This window comes from Contarinia nasturtii, unplaced genomic scaffold, assembly GCF_009176525.2.
Source record: "Contarinia nasturtii isolate CC-2019 unplaced genomic scaffold, AAFC_CNas_1.1 Cnas_scaffold_285, whole genome shotgun sequence".
Classification (NCBI taxonomy): domain Eukaryota; kingdom Metazoa; phylum Arthropoda; class Insecta; order Diptera; family Cecidomyiidae; genus Contarinia; species Contarinia nasturtii.
The window spans coordinates 4679197-4703048 of NW_022197640.1; the positions used below are offsets into that span (position 1 = coordinate 4679197).

A 23852-nucleotide genomic window follows, 5' to 3' on the forward strand; every position below is an offset into this window, starting at 1 on the left:
ACAGGCGTCTGATCGAACAATTCATTGTTTATAATATAGCAAAATTCGATTAAATGCTATACCGACGCGACTATACCTTTTCTTCTGGATGTAACTTATATTCAAAGTCCAACGTCATAATTTGAATTTTTTTGTCGTTTCATTTCAAAAATTCAAATTATAGATACAGATACACATTTTCTTCAAATTATAGTTTTATTGAAGTCTCACTGTCACTTCAGTTTTACAGAAGTGAAAAGAAAATTTCAAATTATGGTATAAAAACAATATTACGGAATTGTCCAAAAATAAATCTCAACAGTGAACAAAAGTTTACTAGTCTATTCGTGAGAGATTACAGTTATCGCTCTTAAAATGTCTTGGTAAAGTGATTGTATCAAATATATATAAATCACGTGTGAATTGAACTTGTGCGATCAATGCCTATCTTATAAAATTGATTTACACACAGTTAACGCCAATTATATTTTAAATTCAAATTTACAAAAAAACACATTTTTTTATTTTTTGAATTGATTTATTTTTCTCGATTTTTTTTTTGTTATTTTTCTCTCGCTTGCTTGTTATCACAAGTACATAATTTATCATATAGATTTGTAGGCATTTGTCCGCCTTGAATCGATTGATTTTTTTAAAACTTTATTGCTTGATCAAAAATTAAAAGAGAACATTCAAGTCGTGAAATAATACAAAAATAAATGAAGAAACGAAAGAAGACACAATTGAATGGCTTAAGGTATTTTAAGGATACGTAAAATACGCAATACGCAATACACAATACACATATTCAATATATGGATGATAAAACACACGCGAAGAATGGAGGGTTGTTTTTTGCTGTTGTTGCTTTTGATGGATTTGAAGTGTGTGCTCGGGTGACACTAATGGTATAGATATTTGAATTAAATTTGACGGGTTTTCGAGATAACGAGATTATTTGACTGTCGATATAGTTGGTTTAAACATTTCGAACGAGTTGTGATTTATTTTATGTTAACAATGAGTACGAATTTTGATGACAAAAGATGAAATGCTTTTTTCCACGGTCCCAAAGTACACGGTCCCGTTCTATGAAACGTAAGTTTGTCGGAATTTTTCCTGTAGCAATTGATAAGCGGTAAACACTCTGCAAATAAAAACGAAAAAAAAGAGGAAATGGTAATTCATTGATTAGTCCAATGACAACAAATAAATATAACAACAGAGCGCAAGCCGTGCATGACTGTCAATGAGTCAGATGTATCAAGTGGACAGTTGTGTGTACAAATTCGTTGGATGTGAGTAATACAAGCAATTATTGCGAAAAATCTTTTTTGAGTGTGAACAATAACAACACGTTTTCGTTGTTCTTACACCGGCGCGATGTTTCACCTATTTCACCATGTGAAGGTGAAACGATGCAATCTCTATATCATATGCGGCATTTATATTATCGTTTATCATATCAGATATAATATGAAAGTCCCCCAAAAAAACTGACGGTAAGTCGGTGAATTTATGTCAGTTTGCGTTATTACGTGGCATTGTAATATAAGAGTGTGACTAATTGGTGTGAAGTGAACTCAGAAACGGTGGGACTTATTTGTCGCAATAGTTATATTTTAATTGATCAACACGATACAGTGAAAAATTAAACCACTCCGAAACCGTGTTTCACTTGTTTTATCTCGAATGTACACGGTGCTCACATTATGCCAGACGGCAAGCGAATAAAGTCTATTGCATATTATACTTACTTATCTTTAGCAGCCTTAAATGAACGTCTTTTCAGTTTCTTCGTTTTATCACAAATTGGTGCTTCGATGGTTGGAATATCAAGAGGCTGAATGGAAGTACAGTTATCTGTTTGTGTGAGAAAGAAAAATGTAGAGAGGTGAATCAAGAAAATGCAAAGGGATTAATGTATTTTCGTTGTTGATTTGAGAAAATGTTTGAAAATTCCTTTTACCTGGGTGACAGAAAAATGCCATCGAATGTCGGCCACGCACACGAACATTCTCTTGTTCCGGAATGATAACGCGATGTAATAAAGCTGGATAACGTTTTTGGCTCCATATCGATAAAATTTCGCCAGTATTAATAAGAATTGCTCCTGGAAGATGTCCGACACGTTTCCATTTCGTTGAACCGGGCAATTTAGCCTCCAAACCACCTTCAGAATCTTGCGACAGCAATGTGAATGTACCGTAATCGCCTGTAATATAAATCAATCATGAAAATATTTATTTTTTGTGTCAATTGTGCAATCACACTTACAATGAGCACCGCAACGGGTGACGTTGAACTCTTTTTCGCTACTCGAACGTGATGATCTCGATGACTTCGAATGATCACTTATGTTTCCGTTATTGTCATCGGTATCGTCGGTTTCATCGTCTGTATCGGTGTCCGAGTTCTTTCTCGATTTTTCCGTTTTCACATCACGCGGTGGTACTAAATCAATGCCACCATTTCCATTACAGCGTTGTTGGCTGTACTTGCACCGTCCTTTTGTCATTTCGCATTTGTTGTCATCCTCCTTTATGACAGGTGGATAGTATAATAGACGCAACGTTGTTTCATTGTCATGATTACCAGAAAGCATATGGGAATGATTTTCGAGGAAATAGTTTGATTGCAAATCTATACAAAATCAATCAATCAGGAAAACAAAAAACACGAAAATTATTATTTTTTTGTTTCAATCGAATCGTTTAATCAAAATAAACAACTCACCAAGACCAATAGCAATCGCTTGCAACAATAAAGCAGACAAGTGCTTAAAATCGTTAGCCAATTCGGCGATGTGCTCTTTGAAACCAGGTAATGGTTGCTCAGGCAATATGGCCGCATTCAATGTACATATATTAAATGCATGCCGCAATTCCGGCGTAGTACCATCAAAACGTTCCTGGCTTGGTTTGATATAGCCATGATTATCGGGCGCTTTACGCATATACAACTCCTTGGTATCGTTGGGCAATTTACAAAAATCATCCAAATGCAACCAAGCAGTTTTCAGCTAAAATGATTGAATTCGTTTTAGTTTTCACGTTTCCTATACTCGATTATTGTTATGAAAGTACCTTTTCTTCCGAGATTCCGTGATTTACCAAAAACGCAATGCCTTTTTCACATAGCGCTTTCTGCAATTGGCTTGCAACGCGATTCACCACAGACTTCTTTGGACACTCTTCAGTGCCTGAAAAAAAAACAAAAGAAAATGAAAGAAGGGAAAAAATTAATATTTCACGAAATATTTTGAAAGAAAACAACATTCTATGCTATGGGTGTTGATAAATATTTAACACAAAATAAATAAATATGTTTTATTATTTCATTTCAGTGTGCACATTTTTCAATCCATTGGATAATATTTCCAGAAATGAAAATGTGTGCGAAATTTTGAGAATATTTCCGAGTAATTCTGAGTATCAACTACTTTTTGAAGTAAATCACATTTTCATTCATAACATTGGCATGTGTAACATTGCTATGATTCTTTACTGGCCCGAATCAAAAAAACGTATAGCTTCCCGAAAATGTCTAGTGTTAATGAATTTTCTTCAAATAAATTCAACTCAAAGTCTAAAATTTGCGGCGTATTTTGTTCCCGTTCAAAATTCGCGTCATTGAATGAAATTTGTACGTATATGCAGGTGTACAAAAATTTCATGTTTGTAGAGCTAGTGTGCTTCTCAGAGTATAAATCAAAAAGTGCCTACTTTCAATTTTAAGTGCGCAAAATTCGATGGCATTTTCAAAGTGAAGCGAATTAATATTCAAACTTAAACGTCACGACCATGGTTTTTGCTTCGGGAAGTCTTAATATCAATATCGCTTCATCAAATGCCATAAATTGATATAGAATTTTTTGGTCTTTAAATTAATATCAGGCGCTTGTGAGAAACACCCTATACACATCTTTTTTTCTTATTATTGAACATCATTTTTAAAATTCAAATAAATTTTAGTTTATCTTGTGCTCACAGAAAAGTTTGGTAAGCATCGGTTTCTTTTGCAATCGATTCAATTGACGTGTGCGACGGCAGCAAACACATATGTTCGTAATGAGAAATACTACCATCATATTTATATACATATATATATATATATGTTAAAATTCAGTTTGAAGGTTTAGGGAGTGATAACCAATTCTATTGTGGTATGTTAAACAGTTAAATTCACATGCGCACATTTGCGGTAAAGTATAACGTAGCGTATGCAAAACACAAAACAATAAACAATTTGAAAACAAAGAAGAAGAAAAAAACGAATAAAACGATGAATTTCCAGATAAAAATGATTGCATGTTTGTTTGTCCTTTGATTGCGCGTGAGATACACTCTCTTTCGCCTTCAATATTCACTGAATATTCTGTGCCACTATTTAAATTTATGATAAATATCTTAAATCAGCTGGCAGTAGCAGGTTTCTACATTATCAATGTACTGGAATTGAGTGCAAATAAATTATAGACCCGCAATTATTTTATGAGGTTAGATGTAATGGTAATTGGGTTACCATAACCGCCTAAAAATCAATCAAAGCATCATCGTGTCAGCGATAATCGTATTGAATTATGCAGTTATCGATCAATTTGTTTCGCAAAATATGTGAAATGGAAAAATCGAAAACAAAAGTTGCCGACCAAAAAAATCTGTTACGTTTTTACTTATATTGTGCACAATAAATTCAATTCATGACGTTGTTGATGTAAAACCAAATGGAAATATTATTGCGCGACAAACAAAATACCGTCATTTTATTTCTTCGCAATAAAATAATTGAAATGTTTGTAATCTGATTTGAATACATTTTGGAATTTTTTTGTAGTTCGCCGATTTTTATTTCTTTTTGCAATTGATGCTCTCTATTCAATTAATTATTTTTTGTTACCAGTTAGAACCAGTCGAGCATTCAATATCGTTTATACAAATGTATCAATTGATATTCTGTTGAGTTTGCTTGTTTCGCTATGAAAACTAATTGAGAGTTTTACGTAATGGATGCGCGCGGCAATAAGATAGTTTATGTGTGGTTGACGCATTCAGTTGTCATCCCATTTCAATTTCGACAGTACTGAAAGAATTGAACAGAGGCAAGGTAAGGCAGAGAGAGAGATAGATACGATCGATGATATAAAAGTGAAATATTGATTTAATGAATCTTAATTAAGACTAACGAGCTCTCAAATCCATTGGCACGAAACACGCGGACTTCGATGACGTGATAAAAAAAGAGAAGAAAAATGTCTAGCTCTGCATTCAAAGCACTTAATCGCTTAGAACAAAAATAAATGAGAACTTTATACGTATACGAATTCAGTTTCATATTGATACTAGTCCAGGTTGATTTGTTAATTGGTTACTTTGTAATTGTTTTTTGTTTTGTAATGAATATGAGATAGTCAGACATGACATACAAATGTTCAGATAGCACAGTCAATCCACGTGCCCATAAAGTGGCAAAACACAGCGAATTTTCACATAAAAACAAATTAAAACTGCAAAGAACATTTTAAGGGAACAAATTGGAAATTAAAATTATTCATTTTGCCATGTTACTAAGCTCAACGTATCTCACAGCAAAGCTCATGTGACGCAAAATTTTGTTTTTAACGATTTCTCTTTTTATTACTTATATAAACCATCGTGATCAATTACCGAGGAAACATTAAGATAGACTCAACGAGAGAATGAGAGAGATAGAAAGACTCATCAAATTCTTCTTGATGGAATGAATGTTACACAAAAAAAAAACAGCAAACAACAATGTATGCATTTGAGGTCGTATCACGTGAAAAGTGGATGGATTCACACCGACATTAAGCGCTCATAAACGATTCCACCCAAAACCAATTTCAAGGAACTTTATGTGAAATACGATCGCTCACTTTAATTTGATCGACAAATAGATAGACTGCTTTGCATATATCATGTGACTTGAGCATTTATTCTCAAGAAGGAAAAAAATCAACACATAGAGCACATACTACATTGTGTAGTTGTCTCGTGTCAAGTTGGTAATTCATAGTTGCGTATTACTATTATTATTATTTTTCATTTGGTCTCGCTTGAAATATGATAAAAGGTATTGTAGCTAGGTAGAATGTATCAAAGAATATTACATAGCACATTTTAGTTGAAATTCTCAGCTGATTGGCAACCGAACAGGTGAAATTTGAATACAATTGAATCGAAATATTTGAATCAGTTGACGTAATTTCAGAATTAGTAGCAGATCTTTTCAAAATAATACATTCATTTATGAGCTGTGAACTTCAATTTCGAATTGACGAAATGCGACAACAACAATGTATTTTTAAAAAAATGTCTGATTGTAAAGTGGCATTTAAGACATGCTTATGAATTTTAATTGACAATTTTTTTTAAATTGAAAGTAAATGCCGTTCATTGTTTTGGCGAGAGGGAAATAACCGACCATTTAATCCTCGAACATATATGTGGCTGTGGACGATAATGAATTATTTTATCTGTGTATATGCTCGTTTCGTTTTGCTTTTATTCCAGGAAACGAGAATATTGAAATAAGAGTTGATCGTGTACAATGGATAGAAACCCTTCAAACAAAACAGTCGATTGGTAATAGTAGCGTGTCCGTATTCATAGCGAAACGTTGGATTATTATTGAAACTAATTAAAACCATATCAATTTCATAGCGAAAGATGGCAAAAAAATAAGGAAGAAACAAACAGTTTAAATAGAACGATCATGGTGCGGGCTTCGTGGTTGTAATGGAGGCTTGGATTTAATTACCAGTTGATCGTTTGATCACAGTGCCAATAGAGTGATTTTCATAGCCCTTTTTTGCTGCAGCACATGCGCATATTTCGGTTTTTTTTTAATTTATTACATTTCATGATGTCAGCCAAGATAGAATGCGAGAGTTAGAGAGACAGAGAAAGAGAGAAAATGGAAAAAATATATAATATATTGAAGATTATTGATGTTCATATGGCGATATGGAAGTTTCCATTTCCTTCTACGGCACGGTATAAGAACATGACAACACCAGCTGACTAAAAGAAAAAAATGTTTCTATTTCGAGTCATACACAAATTCTAGTCGTGCGAGTCATAGCAAAGTTGACATGCTACTTTATTTGAAATGTCAATCGTTTCTTTTTTCAAAAATCGAAAATACTTGTTTTAAAAGTAAAAAAATGAATGCGATAAGATGGCTTTAAGACTCTTGTTTTATTTAGTTGGCCATTTCATAATTATATGGGTAATATTGTGAATTTAAAGATATAATACAAGTCGAAAGGTGACACGAAGAAATCACTCGAAATCAACGTGATGTTTCAATCAATTCAATAAGCCAATAAGCGGCAGCGTCTCTTCGCATAACATATTCGTTAACCATAAATGTTGACAGTCGTATTAGAAGAAGCGAAAAAAAAAACCAACCGAATGAGTTTTATGCTTTTCGACTGAACAGGGCGTTTCGTTGTGCGAATTTGTTTTTAAGGTCACGTCTATGCAAACAAAATAATGACTTTGCCAAGATTTTCTCTGAAGCATTCAGTAACCATGTAAGAGATTATCTAAGCATCACGTATGAAAACATAAAACAACATCATCGTTGCCACATATATCGAACATAGCATCGTGAAAATGTTAAAATATAAATATTTTGAATGAAAAAATAAATGAAGAAGAAAAAAGATCCGAACATTATAATAAAAAAAACTGCTACAGCGACGAGCATTTGAAATTTACATACTCTGTACGAGTGAATCAGGTACACCGTTTGTCGACTGCGAATTAAATAATGAGACTTACAATATTATCGATGACCTTAGCAGCATTTCAGGCCACTTAATTGCAATGATTATCGTTATACGATCGCGATTATAGCTCACCACACGGCGATATTCAAAAAAATTAGAGCTCTTACTAACACCTGTATCAGTAATTTTGATCGTATTTCTCTCTCTGTCTGTCAATCGAATCAATTGTGTCAGATTCTTTAATTTAAACAGTATGTCTCTTTTTGTTCACTTCAACGAAATTTGCCTATCAACCAATTTGCGTTTCGGTATGCCATGCGCATAAGGTTAGAAACAGAAGGTTCTTTTTGCGATGGTTATTGCCCTTTTCGTCGTTGATTGCCATTTTTCCACGTTTTTTATACGTAGCACGGTTTTGAACTTGTACGAGGTCAAATCTCCGATGCGTTCCGAATATGTTCACATAATTCGCATTAGTTCAATGGAATTTGACGAAATAAAGAATGAGAAGGAAGAAAACGACAAAAAAAAACAACAATAATAACAAAACTTGTTCCGAAATATATAGAAACAGAGCAATGCTCTAGCAAAAATTTTGTTTGAAAGACCAAAGAACAAGGCGGTATTTGGAATAAAAACGGCGTACAGACAAAGGTCCATGAAACGATAGTCAATGCAATTTATTAAATAGCAAGCCGAAAAAAAGAAACAACAGAAATACACACTGGGAAAGTGGGACAAATTTGGATGGTTCATTGTCAAATCCGGCGCGTCATTTGATTTTATTTTTCTTTCGTTTGGTTCACATGCATCAAAGTGCAAAATATTGCGCGCATCCGTTTCAATAAATTTCATATTCAAAATACCCACGATAAATATCGAAGGTTGCTCATCATCGTTTCGAATACAAATAAGTCATGGAAACAGAGAAGAAGAAAAAAAAACACCGATACACGCAACAATAATGTCAACAAAGTTGAAACAACAGAAAATTGAATGTGTCAGCAGCGCCTTGCTCAGGTTGCGATTTTTTTTTTGTAAATTTATTGTTTATCTCGAATAAGCTGCTATCAAGTCAATAGTCAAGTTTATCGATAATTCGATTCTGTTGTTTCGGAGAAAGAAATAAATCATCGCTGTTTTTTTTATAAATTATCGTACGCAATAAATGGATAAATAATCTTTTCACCAAATATGGAGCCAGGAACTAATGGTGATACTGTACGATATTGTTTATCAGATACAGGCAAATAATTGTTTGTCCGCAAATCACAATGAAAATGATGAAAATAAATAAAAAATAAATCGTTGAAAAAACCCAAACTTGAGGCGAATGCAAAATGTTTTTTTACATTTCTCTGAGAATTTGATATGTGAATATGTGTGGTGTAGAGTCCGGTGGTGTAGAGAAGAGAAAAGATAAAAAAAAACACAGAGCGAGACACATTTAGCTGCGATACCGCAGTTATATGACTACTTTTCCAATGAAAAGTAAAAATTTCCAGATAAATAAATTTTATTTGGTCGTCATTCGTTTATCTCGCGTCATCCCGCCATACTGTTGGCCATTTGTTTCTGTTTGTTACGTTGTTGTTTCATGTGGATATAGTCGTTTATTTCTTGCCATTTCTGTACTTTGGATCGAGAGTTGGTGAAGTGAGTAAGCGATTGACTGGGTGAATGAATGTATGCATACAATAGATGGATATAATGTTAGTGTGTAGCATGTGCGTGTGTATGTGTCTTTGTGTGATTGTTGGAATTTTGTTGCACATAAATTATTTATTTGTTATGTCGCATAAATGCCGCTGCTGTATTTCAATTTCAACGTTACTTCCATTGCAATTATGACTAGTTGCGCTATTGCTGCCGTATTCTTGGCCATAGGAGTTTTCATTGTAGAAGAAGAAGAAGAAGAGAAAAAATGTGTAATGTAAATGCGCAGCTGTTTGCAACAAAATGTCAATGTTTCACATCAAATCTATGGACCCAGTTGTGTGACAATGTTCACTGCTCTCTGGCAATAACACTCTCATTTTGTGTTTAAAAACTGTATTTCATTTTGCAATTGTTTTCTTTATTCTTTTATTCCGATCTTTCAGTTTAATTTATTTATTCAACAATGGGCTTAGATGTGCAACAAACATATGTACATCAAATGAAACTAAAAGAAAGCTGCAATCAAGCTATATATTCTATAAAAGAATAACATTCTCTCGTTTTATTTATCTCATCATAGCAAATGAATTACCATCGCACTTCGCACATTCGGCACATTCAACTCAATGTTTATTGTCACTTTTATTACAAAATTGCCGATGACAAACCAATCCTATTCGGTCCAAGAACTTTGAATTGTTTACGCGAACAAATTAGCATGTATTTATGACATTTTTGCAATGTTCGATTCGCATGCAATTCAATCAAAATTTGCACAGCAAAACATAAACCTAAAACACGGCGACAAATAAATTCCCGCATACATTGAATTTAATACGAACCGAGATGAAAGTGACATGTGCTAATGTTGAAAATATCACGAGGATCGTGAGGATCGTATCGATCACTTCCGTTAGAATAAATAATCAAATACTTGCATACAAATGGCAAGTAGAAAGCGTTTGCCCACATAATATTTCATCATGGTGATTTTGATTTGCTATGAGCCACATTCGTTTTCCGTGGTACGCAGCCGCCAGCGACATACTACCTTGGTTTTAATGTCGCATTTGTAATATGATATTATAAAATATATGTTCCAATACCATTCGGGTGTTTTCAATGAATTCAACCAATATACCGAAAATACAAATAAATTATAATAATAGGCTCAACAGTTCGTGTTCAAGACAGAATATAATGTGTGGCTTGTTATTTCCCTCACCAAAATGCATCGCATGTCGATTTGATTGAAAATATCGATAGGAATTAAGACAGCTGTTGCGTTGCTGTAAATTTATAGAAATCACAACTAAGAAAAGCGATCCTAATTCATTGCTTTATGCATCCTCTCCGATTAATACCATGGGTGTTTTTTTTCCGTCGGTGATGGTTTTTTTTTTGTTATTTTCGGGTGTATGAACTCGTTTGTGTGCGTACTCGTTTGCGTGTGTGAATGAATCTGTGGAAGCAGTTAATGTATTTTAAGCGTGTTTGACGGCATTTCAATGGCCATTGAACTTTTTAACGGATAAAATGAGGTATGAATATATATATTGAACAATAACAACATCAAAAACGACGGCGACGACGACGACAACAGCGACGCCATTGATGTAAACTAAATACAAATTTAAAAATAATGTACTTTTAAGGTGCACGTTTATCATTTCGAAGGATTCACAAATATTGTGTACTTCGTTCTTGCACCAACCATCCGTCCGTGGTACGGTCTCGATAGTCGTTGCTAAACACGTAATTCTACAACAATTGACTATATGCGGTTTGGAGCAATGTCGCTCGCAACAGGTAACAACGATCATACTTTGCTTTAATGATCGCACGTAATTTTCTCTTTCTCTCTCCCTATCTCCCTTTCTCGGTTTGTATTTCAGCTTATTTTGCGCTTTAGTTTGATATTTAAGCGAAAAGTAGTACTTTGATGTTACTGTCGTTTATCATAGCCAATGTACAATATTACCACCTCTATTTTACACTTTGATACGATCATATGGGAATGCGAATTTAATACAAGCCTATATTATGTTTGTTATTTGACGCACGTTTCATGAGCAAGTTTCGCTTTTTTTTTTGTTTAAATCTGTAACTCGCCTAGTTGTATTCCGCATTGTGAAAATGCTTGAATTCATTTCATAAAAAGATGAAATGAAACGAATGAAAAACTAATTGTGAAATGATTCGACATATGACCATTTTTAACAAATATAGCGAATAAATGGTTCCTGAATTGGTTTCGCCAATTTAGATCAATCGATTGAATATAAAAAAAATGTGCATGACATTGAAATTTCATATTGAAATAGTTTGCTGGTGGAGACAAATTAAAATTGATTGCTGAAATTGATCAATATCTGCAATTTTGCCACAGGTGCAAAACAATCACAAAATATATAGATAATCGCCACCATATGCGCAACACATTCGTTAATTTGTTTACTCTACATTCGAAATGATTCAAAGCTTTGACGATCCATATTGTGGTGTATCTCAATCACGAGCACGCACACTGATTTTCAGCAAGTAGAGGAAAATTATGGATCACATCGTCCATTTTATGCCACTAATTAACATTTGTTGATATACACTCATTTACTCATATATATGCACCACGCGAATGAATGGGACAAACGGTTGATCCATTTTGAATTTTGCTTCTTCAGTCTCTTGATTTGTCTATCTCTTTTTGAATTAATTCGAATAAAGGGTATATTTTTCTGCTTGAATAATTCGATGGTAGAAGCATTCGCTACCAATCGTTTCATTCCACATTTATTTTTTTTTTTTGGCAAAGTAGAGATTGTTCATTCAATCGAGTCGAAAGAAAATCACCGGCCAACGCATCCGATGCATAAAGGTTATGATGAATCATTTCGATTTCATCATCTCTATTTAACTTTTTCGTCAAACTCAACGCCAATGAAATTTGACATGAGTACGTGCGCATCGAGGAAAACACGCGCAACATGTAATGCAATTGAGATTGTAACACTTTACAAATCTGTATTGCATATTTTCACGAATGTTCAGTGTTTTCAATATGTATAAATATATATAAAAATGAACAACCACAACAACAGTGGCAGCAACTACAGTAACTTATCACACCAAAGAAGTATGTGCTATGTGGACTTTGATTGAGAGCGCGCGTAACGCAAAAGTACACACAATATCTGTGTCAGTCATTTCCATATGAGATAAAAAAAATGGCAACCAAAACAAATTGAAAGAAGAACGCGCTGCCATACTTTACAATTAATACAAATTTCAAAGAGCGCAGAATTTGGCAATATAGACACTTTTGTAATATGCCAAACGACATATTTGGAATCGATCTTTCACATATGCGTGTACATTCGATTGGCTGTCACCAATTAGAAAGTATTTATTTTGAAGAAAAAAAAAAAATCTGCGCTCGTTTCATTATTTTTAGTGATGCATGATGGTGTGTGCGTGCCGTTGGATTTACACAAAACATGTTTATCTCTCTCCCTCTTTCCGTTCATTATCTCACGTCGTGCAAGAAATCCATTTTAACCATGAAGATACAAACACGGTAGTGAAACAAAATAAAAACCTTTATTTGCCTGCAACGACAATGGATTTTTGTTCGGCGATGAGTGTGTGCATTTGAAAATCCAAGTATTACGATTTATTTTTGTTGCTTTTGCGTTGCATTTTATTCCTTTTTTTTATAACTTTATTTTAACACTTTTATTGCGTTCTCTTTTCGAATAACAGCAATCATGTAAGAATGAACGAATATTAACTATTTTAGAATAAAAAAGCAACGCTATAGATTTTGTTTACATTCACGGATGTAGTTTTTTGTTTCGAAGAATAATGAAAGGGACTGTGTGTAAATCGTAAATAAAACTTATCAATTAACATAAATTGTCGCATATTTTAAGCCATGATTTCGCCAAAAGAAATGGACATCGTGTCAACTGAATGAAAGACGAAGAGTTTAGCCTCAATTCAATTTGTTCGTTTCTGTATTCGTTTGGACGTGTTTTGTTATCAATTGAAATCACGATAATTAACATATAAACGCGTTTCTCGGCTCATGAGTACAATTATCAAAGCTCAATGGTTTGGAATCGTATGCAATTTAATTTGTCGCAAAGTGTACACAAGATGTCGAACAGAGAAAAAATGTATCTGATGGTGTGTCGCATAGAGAAAATCAACATTGCTAAAATTAAACCCAATCAATTGTGAATTGATTTGCTAGCATGCCAACAGCAAACACGATCTATATTATCGAAGTGCTATCATCGTTTTATTATTGTTATGATATGATTGTTTTGATTTTTTCGTTTTGATTCGATGTTATTTTTGTGTTCTTGGTTTATTTTAGTGCATGCCGGGCAGAAAAGACACAACCTACAATAAATATAATAATAATCGAATAATGTCATATTAAAGTGAATCAAATTCATTGACGATAGTCACAGTGGCTCGCATTTTCCGAACAAAATGTTTTTAATCGTTAGCCGACAATTGTGTTGTGCGAATGACTTTACATTTTAACTTTTGCTATTTTTATCTTGCATACCCTTTTTTCGCGTATACTTCTTTTTTTCACAATTTTATTGCACATGTATTGAATGTCTTTGACTCGAATATCGTAAGCATCACATGCAGTGAAAATAAATGAACAAAATGAAATGAATCGTACACAGATTGGATCGTCGTGCATATCTATTGTTTCGAAATAGAATTGCTTACTCCAATGTAATTTCGGAACGCATGCATATAGAAAAAAAACAGACATACACGCCATATAAACGTGTTAAGTTAAATTGGTTTTACAATGCACATTACAAATCATACGCCGAATTTCATTCTCGTTATTTCGATGACGAATTACGATTTCAGTTTAAAGAAAAAGTAAACAAAAAAAAAACTAAAGTAAACTCAAATCATATGCTTTCTTGTGCATTTCACGTGTACTGAAACACATACAAGCGACGGCGCGTCAAAGAATATGCGTACAAAAAACACGGTGCAAATTTAAAAAAAGAAAATAAATTTAGACGAAAAACCGTTAGATATAAGAATGTTAAATGTAAGACAGTAAAACATATCGATGAGAACTCTTGAATCGAAGAATATGAATGCACATGAGTGCCGATTACTTGTGTTTATTAAGTCATCAGATTTTTTTTTTTTGAAGTTAACTCAATTTCAAGCCGAACAATGACAACACAAATTCAAATATAAATTCTGCAGACGTAATAGAATCGATAAGACAATAGAATAATAGAGAAGGGCAGACAGTACAATGCATGTCATATATAAAATGTATGTAGAAAAATTCGTTCTCAATTCATTTGAAAGAATATAGTTGAAAAAAAAAAACCGTCACATTCACGTTGAAATATGTTGTTTTTATTGGCATCATTTGGAAATCCAATTTCATTTTTTTTGCCTCATAATATTCACGTCGTTTGACAACGATGACAATGAAGAAGAAGAAGAAGTAATAGCAGCAAAAATGTCTGTTCGATTTGTTAACATTGTCTCGTTTATTGCTCATTTAACTATTTCATTCGCGAACATTCGTTCATTATACATTTTCGATGTGTTTGTTTAGCGTACGGTTTTTTTCCAAGTGGGTCAAAGCACAATTTTTCATTAAATTGCTTTCTGCGTCGAAATCGTCATCGTCACTTAATTATGTAGAGTGCGCGCGCGCACACACACACACACACACTAACCAGCGCAAATGAAATGTGAATGGTTGTGTACACTTTCAATATTCCACCAAAATACAAAAAGAAACAAAACCATTTCGATCAAAATCTTTACGATTTTTTTTTCGTCGATTCAAAAAAAAAAATCTTTCACTTCAAACAACGATCTGTCTGCATATGAAGAAGAAAAAACTCACAAAGAACCAACGGATTTTAATGATTTGTTGATGTTTCATTTTTGTTGTTGGTTTTGAATCATAAAACATTCGATTTTTTCCTTCCATTATCCATCACTATCTTCTTTTTTTTTCATTTGTTGTCTCGCAGTTGAGTCTTTAATAACCTTTTTTTAAGTGTACACAAGTATTTCTGGTTTGGTTATTTCAGTTTGAGAGACGTTTTCAATTTGAAATTGGATGGCGGGTATATGAAGAAATGAAGAAATAACCGTTTTGATTCTGTCTTCTCTTTCGATCCAAAGAAAATGAGGTTGATTGGAAAGTAAGTATCTAATAAGTGTTCGGTTTTCAAGCTCGCATAAATTATACCACCAATGAATTATGATATGTTAACGCCAAATTGGCATTTATGTAATCGACGAGTCTGTGTGTTTTGTGGCATTGTGCAAATCGATCTCTCAAGTTTGAATGAGCGGCTCTCTTTGCGATTCGTGCGCATAAGAAGAAATTATATCTATTTACGCTTGCGCACACATACATACGTGTACGTTTAATGGGAAAGTGAGAAGAGGCGGAAAATCAAAACATAGTCAATTTAACTCTCCAACTACTTTGAAATTTCACCTGAATATTTTTTTAAAAGCATTTGACCAGTATTGTAGTTGTGTTATTATTGTTTGATCGTATTATGCTGCTGTTGATGAAAATTAAAATTAAACGATAAGATTCTCTATCCGAATATAACTGGAATGAGTTGCCTCACGCTCTTTGGATGAACCAATTACAAGCGTAAACGTAACGCAATCAAACAGCTTTATCTACCCGTTGAACGGATTACAACAACAAAGAGAGACACTCAATAATTGTCCAATTCATGATCACATTTTTCTAACGAAATAATAGCATTAGCATTCTAGATGCTCCACACAACTTTTACACATGTTTATCAGTCAGATAAATTGAAATATTTAAAATAGACTGACTAAGAATTCGCCAGCAAACATTTACTACTCTACGTTTTAGGTCACATCAAAATACGATAAAAAAATGACAGTAATTATTGCCATCTTTTTTTGGCCGCTTAATATGCAAATCGTACAATATGATTGGATTTTCCAGTATTATCGATCGTTCATAGTTACTTTTTTTACGCTTTAATTTGCATGTATTCTCCATCATTTTTATATATAAATTATTAATGATTGTTATTGCCATTTCAACACTGTCGTAATACAATTGAATGTGATCATTCAACGAAAAGTATCAAATTCCACTTGCGCATTTCGAACAAACAAAATACCCGAATGTAATGGACATGTGGATATCAAGACATTAATGACAGTAACATTGACAAAATGTGTTATTCCCCATTTAAAATAGTTTTATGTGCCGTTCGTTGAAAAATTTCACTCTTTGTCTATATTCTTCGAAAGATCATCATCATCCAATTGATTTGTCTGCAAATTTTGAAAAAAAGTACTTTTTTGTGTTGGAACAGCAGTTGTTAAAGTAACCAATATACACCTTTTGGCGTTCAAACCTTACCATAGTGTGTCATGAACGTTCCACCATTATTGAATTCGTACAATGTCGTACATGTTCATATGCAATGAGTGCGAGAAAGGGACGGCAACAATAATAATAACAAACATACAAAAAACCAGAAAAACCGTTTTTTTTTTCTTCACTCATTTCAAGCTATGTATGAGTGTGCGCGATCAGTTATAGTTTTGCGAGTTCTGAGCACAGATACACAGACAGTGCATTACACTCATTGTCACTTCACCGTCGTTGTCAAAGCCATTTATTATTGTTATTGTTATTATTATTATTACCGTCGACAAGAAGTAGGTATGACAGTTTGCGATGTCGATCGATTTTTCTTATTCAAATATCTTCTCTCACTCTCTCGCTGTCGTATAAAATAGAAACTTGAGCAAAACATTTTCAGTCCAATTTTACTAAATCATTTTGGAGAATGGTTTTGCTTTCATTCGCGTTTTCACTGTGCGCGCAGATTACGGTGCTCGTTGCATTGGATTTGGTTTATTTTTTTTTTGCATATACACACAGATCTTTCCAGTGAACATTAATCAAACAACAATTATACAGCTACATGCATGAAATCAAACGATTTCACGTAAGCGGGTTAAGTGCCATGACTATGTTGCAACAATACTTGGCGCTCTCGTAGCCGCCGTATAGGAGCCGTGTGCACATTAATGTTGCGCTTCATAGAATCTGGGTTAAACATTTGTGTGTGCAAACACACATAAATACAAGCATGTCGTTCTGATTTTGAATAAGGTTCCTTTATTTAGTTTGTTGGTTTTTTTTGTCGGGGTGGGCGTCATCATTCATTGATCTAATGCGATAATGTTTTAAAAGCCTTTTTCGAACAAAAATGGTTTTATTTTGTTTTATCTGGTATTGATTTGCTGATAGTAGCGATTTCCAAATGAAATAGAAACGAGACACACAGACGGCGTCATTTTATGAAATCGAAAAAAAAAATGCCATTTCAAAACGAGAATATGAGTAAACATTATTCGATTTAAGCAAAACCATGCAAATTCGATTCCGATGGTTTTTTTTCTCATTGAAATTTACAACTTTAATTTCATGTGCTTTCTCACATTAAAAACAACGTGATGCAACACGCATGTAATTTAAATCAAATTATGAATTAAATCGTATTTATTTGGATGTGTGAAAGATATATGTAGAACTCACCACAATGCGCCAAATCGATGATAGGAATTTGACCTTTCGACAAAAGCGTGTCGACCTCCTCAGGTAGTTTGTTCGTCAGCATTTTTGGATCTTGGAGAATGTCAGCAAAAATGAATGAATGACCGTTTTCAGTGGTTTGTTTTTAAATGTGATTTTTGTGTGTGTTATTGTTGTTGTTTTATTGTTTTTGTTTTTATATGTTGTCCGTCTGGATAAGTTTGAATGCGAACAAATTAGTTTGGCTAAATGTTGTTTAAAAATTAGATTTTCGGTTGACGGTTGTTGTAAATTCTCCTTTTCCGTCGCGTCCTACAAACAGTCGTGCTGATCAAATTCCTCTGTAGATAGATTTCGTATCAATATTTCCGGAGAAGAACTCTAAATAAATGAATATAAATAACATTAGCTGGCGACTATAATTTTCAACAACGAAAAAAAAAAATCTAGTGAATACGAAGAATTTACAAGACAAAAAAAAAATACATTTATGACTCATCAGCGATTACAAAACGACACAAATACAATGGAAAAATACAACAAAATAATGGTGCTGGTTTTTCTGTTTTTGATGTCAAATGAAAGCGGCAAATAACTGATTTTTAAACAAAATTGCCGGATGATTTATGATGCGAGCTGTTTTCGTTATTTCAACTTTATGATGATAAACTTAATCATGATTTCGTAAACAGTTATGGTAGGAGCGCATTTTTCATCTTCACGATTTTTGAAATGTATAATTAAACTGTACCAATATTGTTTCATTTGTGAATGGTCAGAAAATTCAGAAGAAAGAGAGTCGTCGACACGATCGACCCTATCAAAACTGAATCAATTGTATTCAATTCACTTCAATTAAAGAATTTCATTGCATTCTTCAGTTTATCGATACATTTGGCACATCTTTAAATTTCACGCACACATTTGCCAAATATCAAAAGTATCAAAAGGATCACCATACTTTAGTTCGGCGAAGAGCATGTGATGCACATAAAGCAACGAATATCATTCGCAATTCATGGCGTAATTGTGAACATAAGCGATGCATGGTCTATCTCTTTTCCCATGAAATATAATGCACCGAGGAAGTGTATCCATTTAGGCAAAAATGATCGCAACCCAAAAATAGAATTAGATTACGAATCAGAACGGATAGTTTTTAGTATAAAAAACGAACTTTTTCTATAAGTAACAACATTTCACCATATTTTCTATTCGTTTACATTAGCCGCTAATAATGTATACAAACAAATTATGATTCCTAAGAGATTGAATGTGTATGTGTGTGTATGTGTATAATAAAACTGATGACAGAAACCAAACACTCGGCAATATTGTTTATGTTCAGTTTCAACTCGCAATGTGAAAATAAAAACAGAGTCTCTACTCTGATATTATGCTAATATGTATACAGTATACGCAACGTTCTAGTGCTTCCCTTGATTCGGTTCGATTCTAATTTGGATTGTTTGTTCGTCGAGGCGTTGAAATCAGAATTTTAAAACAAAAACAAACAAAACACAATCAACAACATTGATATGCACCATCTTAGAGCCAGAACAGAAGAAGTGACAATTTTCAGCGATTGTTAGATAACGGTACGGTTTCTCTGTTTATATCTCATCCGAAAGAAACAATTGCGGTTTTTTTTCTGTCGAATGAATTTTCAATAAAGATGAGCTGGTTTTTTGCGATTTGAACGCATTTATTGCATTCCAATTCATCTGCTCACGAATGTATATCACACATGCAACGAAAAAAAAAACATCAGCACATGCGATTTATAGATTAATTTATAACTTCGTGATTTTTGGAATGACACGGGTAGCATGACACACGTTTTGTTATTTGCAAATTTGAGAAACAAACACATGAAACAAGAGAAAAAAACTTAAACAATGAAAAAAAAATAATAACGTCTTGTGTTGATGCCGGTATCAAGCGAATATTTATTTAGAAACTGATAGCACCCAGTTGCTTAGGTAGTATGAAATAGTTGAATCTCAATCTTAATTTTTAAATCTTGATGGCAAATAAAGTAGTCAAAACCATATGTAGTGAAAATGAACTGTTGATATGGAGATTAGGCGAATTGGATGATAATAAAAAGAGAGAACCGGTAATTAAGTTTTATGGTTTGTTCAAGTGGGAGCAAATACGTTATAAAAAACTGTACACTGATTTCAAATGAACGCTTGTTATGAACTACCGTATTACATTCAATTGAGCTATGATTTATTTCGTACTTTGTATTTTTACACATTTTTATTTCGAATAATGCAATTGTTTGTTCCGTGAAAAATTGCTATTGTGCTTGATAAAAACAAAAACAAAACAAAAAATCATAGATTTTTGAATTGTAAACCAAAATGAAATGAATTCAAAAGCACACATGCACTAAATGTCTACACCGTCTGTTCCGCTTGCGGTTAAGACGAATGAAATATGTTTGTTGTAAGTTTTGTTAGTTGCATTGGACTTACATTTATGGCAATGTTGTGATGATGATTTCCTTTTATCTAGTTGATATAGCAATATAGCAGCAGCTCTCGAACCAAAGAATAAACGATTGCCTTGTTTTGTTGATTGATGTGAAACAGTGCGGTGTTCTATGCTGTCTGTTTCTATTCTTTTCACAAAAATTTCTAACCCCAAAACTGACCAAAAAACGAATAATTCTCGAAACTTGCGAAACGATCGAAAGCGATACAAAACAAGATCGATGAATTTATTTCCACACAAAATGCTCAATTTATACTTTTCGGTTGCCAAACAAAAAGTTTGAAAAACACACGCTGGATATTTTCGCTCTTTCGGTTTTTTTTCGCAAAAAATATAAACGGCAAAAGGCGATGAAATCAAGTTAATTTGGTTCACTAATAATGTATATAAGTTTGATTTTGTTGAATACAATCTCTTCGATCATTGTATCAATTTATCTGTTTTTCCGAACAATTTCAATTCACAAAACGAAAAAAAAATTATGAAATATTTTCTTTAACAACAATATATTTCTTCTTTGCTCGCCGTTGTACTGCTTTGAGTTGCAACTTCATGAGATTTTTATCCGTTAGTTTAAAAATCCGATGATTTTTTTTTTGTTTCGGTTGAAGCAAAACGAGTCGATTTCACTTGTTGGTTGTAATGGTTATGTATGTTTCTTTTTTTTCTTCTTCTTTGTTTTGATTCTCGATAATTCGAACGTATTCAAAGATGATGAATGGCTCGCGTTTTTTTCTCGTCCAAATGGTCGTTGGTTGCGGCAAAACGACGAAATAAAACTCCCCACAATTGAAATGTATTGAAACAGCACACCAAAATTGAATAAAATAACCAACAACTCTGGAAATCAAACAGATGTTGTTGAATTTATATCCTGGATGATGAATTTTTGATACAAACAGGCCGACGTTGAGGTTTTCACTTTGTTATAAATTTATAATTGAAGACAAGAGACAATAAAATTGGTTTTGTTTCGACTTGGTGAAGCGCACCGCTCGAATGTGCTTTGTATGACGCTAAGCCACCTATCTTAGTCTCTGAGCAACTAAGTCACGATGAAACGTTACAATCGTATAATGTATATACTTCGGTTCAATTACGGCCACACGTTCGTTTCACTATGTTTGTATATGTAAGCATGTTTGCATGTATGTGACCGTTGACTAAGCGTGCTACTCACATGTACGTGCCAAACAACACAAAGAATCAAATATAGCAACAACAACTGTTTTATGCTTGTGTGTATGATTTCGTTCAGAACCATAGTTGTGCGTTGTTCGAACAAAAAAAAAATGAGTGCATTACATACTGATAGCAGCCACGTGTCTATGTGTGCACTTGGATACAACCGATATATAGTCAACGTCATCACCAATACATACGTAGATCGAAGCCAGTGGCCTAATGCTATGATTTTATTTCACGCTCGATCATATACATTGTCGGCTTCGCTTGAAATACATTGAAATAGAGTGGATTCGATGTGGTTTCCCTTCGTTATTTAAGCAGCAGAATCCCATAGCAAAAAAAAAGTAACACCAAAACAGTTGGTAACTGGATGATTCGTATCATTATAAATTGTATACACGCATTTCTGTTGGGAAGCATCCCGTATGCAGTGACGTGATCATGCGCATGTTTCTTTCACCTTCTTAAATGTGAAAATTTGTTTGCGCACATCTTTACCGAAATCAGCATCGTATTTGAAAAGTAAACATTTAGTCGACCATTTCAAATCATTGATTGACTTCAAACGAAGATGATGATGATGATGATGAAAACCAACAGAAAATTTGATTTTAAATAAATTCATTACAAATATTTTACATGTTAATTTCAATTCTTTGGCGTCAACCGAACATACCGATCTGAATATGATCGATTTTCTATTGTTCCAGGTTACGAAAACGTCATAGTCATAAATTCCACAAGAAAAAAATATGAATTAAATGAAATATTTGCCATTTGCGCACACATGCACACTTACATATTATACATATTCCAAGTATTGATTGTATCATAATCGGGTTTCTTCAAATTTGTCGCGCTAATTGTGTGACTGTGATGAAATTTTTACTTTTATGACTAAAACATACCACATTTTTGAAGTTGTCAAATATATATTATAGTTATAATGTATATGAGTAAGCGAATTGTGCTAGGGGGTAGACATGATTCATTTGATTCACTGTGATTCAAAAGATTCACATTGTTTAGATGACATTTGAAATGTCATTTATGTGTCATACAAGAAATATTTATTGAACAATTAAAATTATTTGTCTTCGAAAAAATGATTTCTTGACGTTTTTTTAAATGTATTATCTCATTATGGTTGATTTTATTTGGAATTTACTAGAAAAACACGAAATAGATGAAAAAATAATATTTAGAATTTGTTGCACGATCATGTTAGTAAAACCAAAAGTGATGCTTATTTGACATTTGAATGATTCATTTGATTCACTGTGATTCACATGATTCAAAGTTTTATAATTCGTGTCTACCCCCTAGCGAATTGTGTGTGACACAATTGTTGGCGTTGAGCCACGTATAACCGTTAAATAATTGCAGCCAAAATGGTAATGATTTATAATCAAATAACTGATGATGAGTGTATTTCTTTTTTATTTACAGCCTCAGTTATTTATTTTATTTGTCCGGCGAAACAGTCACTGTATTTCACCGTCGCCGTCACTGTGCTTTCTCCAATGACAACAACCGCTGTTATTTTTGTGTTGTATTTCGTAAATACATGCAAAAAAAAATTTGTTTTATCATCGTTCATTGGCAAATTATTAAAACAATAAAAAAAAATTCCTTTTGAAATGAGTTTATTTATTGAATCAATCGAGAATCTGTTTTTCCTGAGAATTAAAACCGCATTTTTAAATAATATCTGACAACATATCATTTTTATTGCTAAATCATTTAATTTCAAGCCCGAGTTGAATCTCTGTGATTTCGTTTCAATTATGCAATGGTACAAGTATTTTATGTTAAAGATTATGCTGTAGAAAAAATCCTATACAATCAATTTTGTGGTGCTTCAATTAAAATGAAAATAATCAATCCAACTAAAAAGCGATTCTAAATGTTATTGTTGCATACAATTCCGTGCCATTTCCCGTTTTCACATTCAAACATAGAAAAAAAAAAAGCGGAACATTGTTGTGAAGATTCTCCTTTCACCGTCCAAGCGACGCGGATTCAATGAACAACAACATTTTAATTGATAAAAACACACACACACACACCGATAAAGTTCCGAAACGAAAATGTCTTCAGGTCAAAAATCATGTACAATATTAGATTTCATTTGCTTTCTTT

The 23852-nt window shown here is 33.2% G+C and overlaps 1 protein-coding gene across 1 annotated transcript; it reads right to left on the reverse strand.

Moving 5' to 3' along the window:
- Positions 1–528: 528 nt before the first annotated feature.
- Positions 529–21570, reverse strand: LOC116337815 (1-aminocyclopropane-1-carboxylate oxidase-like). Its single transcript, XM_031762715.1, has 8 exons — positions 20504–21570; positions 18024–18401; positions 3066–3181; positions 2716–3001; positions 2257–2622; positions 1949–2194; positions 1737–1842; positions 529–1126 (listed from the first exon to the last, which is right to left on the reverse strand). The coding sequence occupies exons 2-8, from the start codon at positions 18103–18105 to the stop codon at positions 1069–1071; spliced, it is 1260 nt and encodes a 419-aa protein (XP_031618575.1). The 5' UTR covers positions 18106–18401; positions 20504–21570; the 3' UTR covers positions 529–1068.
- Between the last annotated feature and the right edge of the window lie 2282 nt (positions 21571–23852).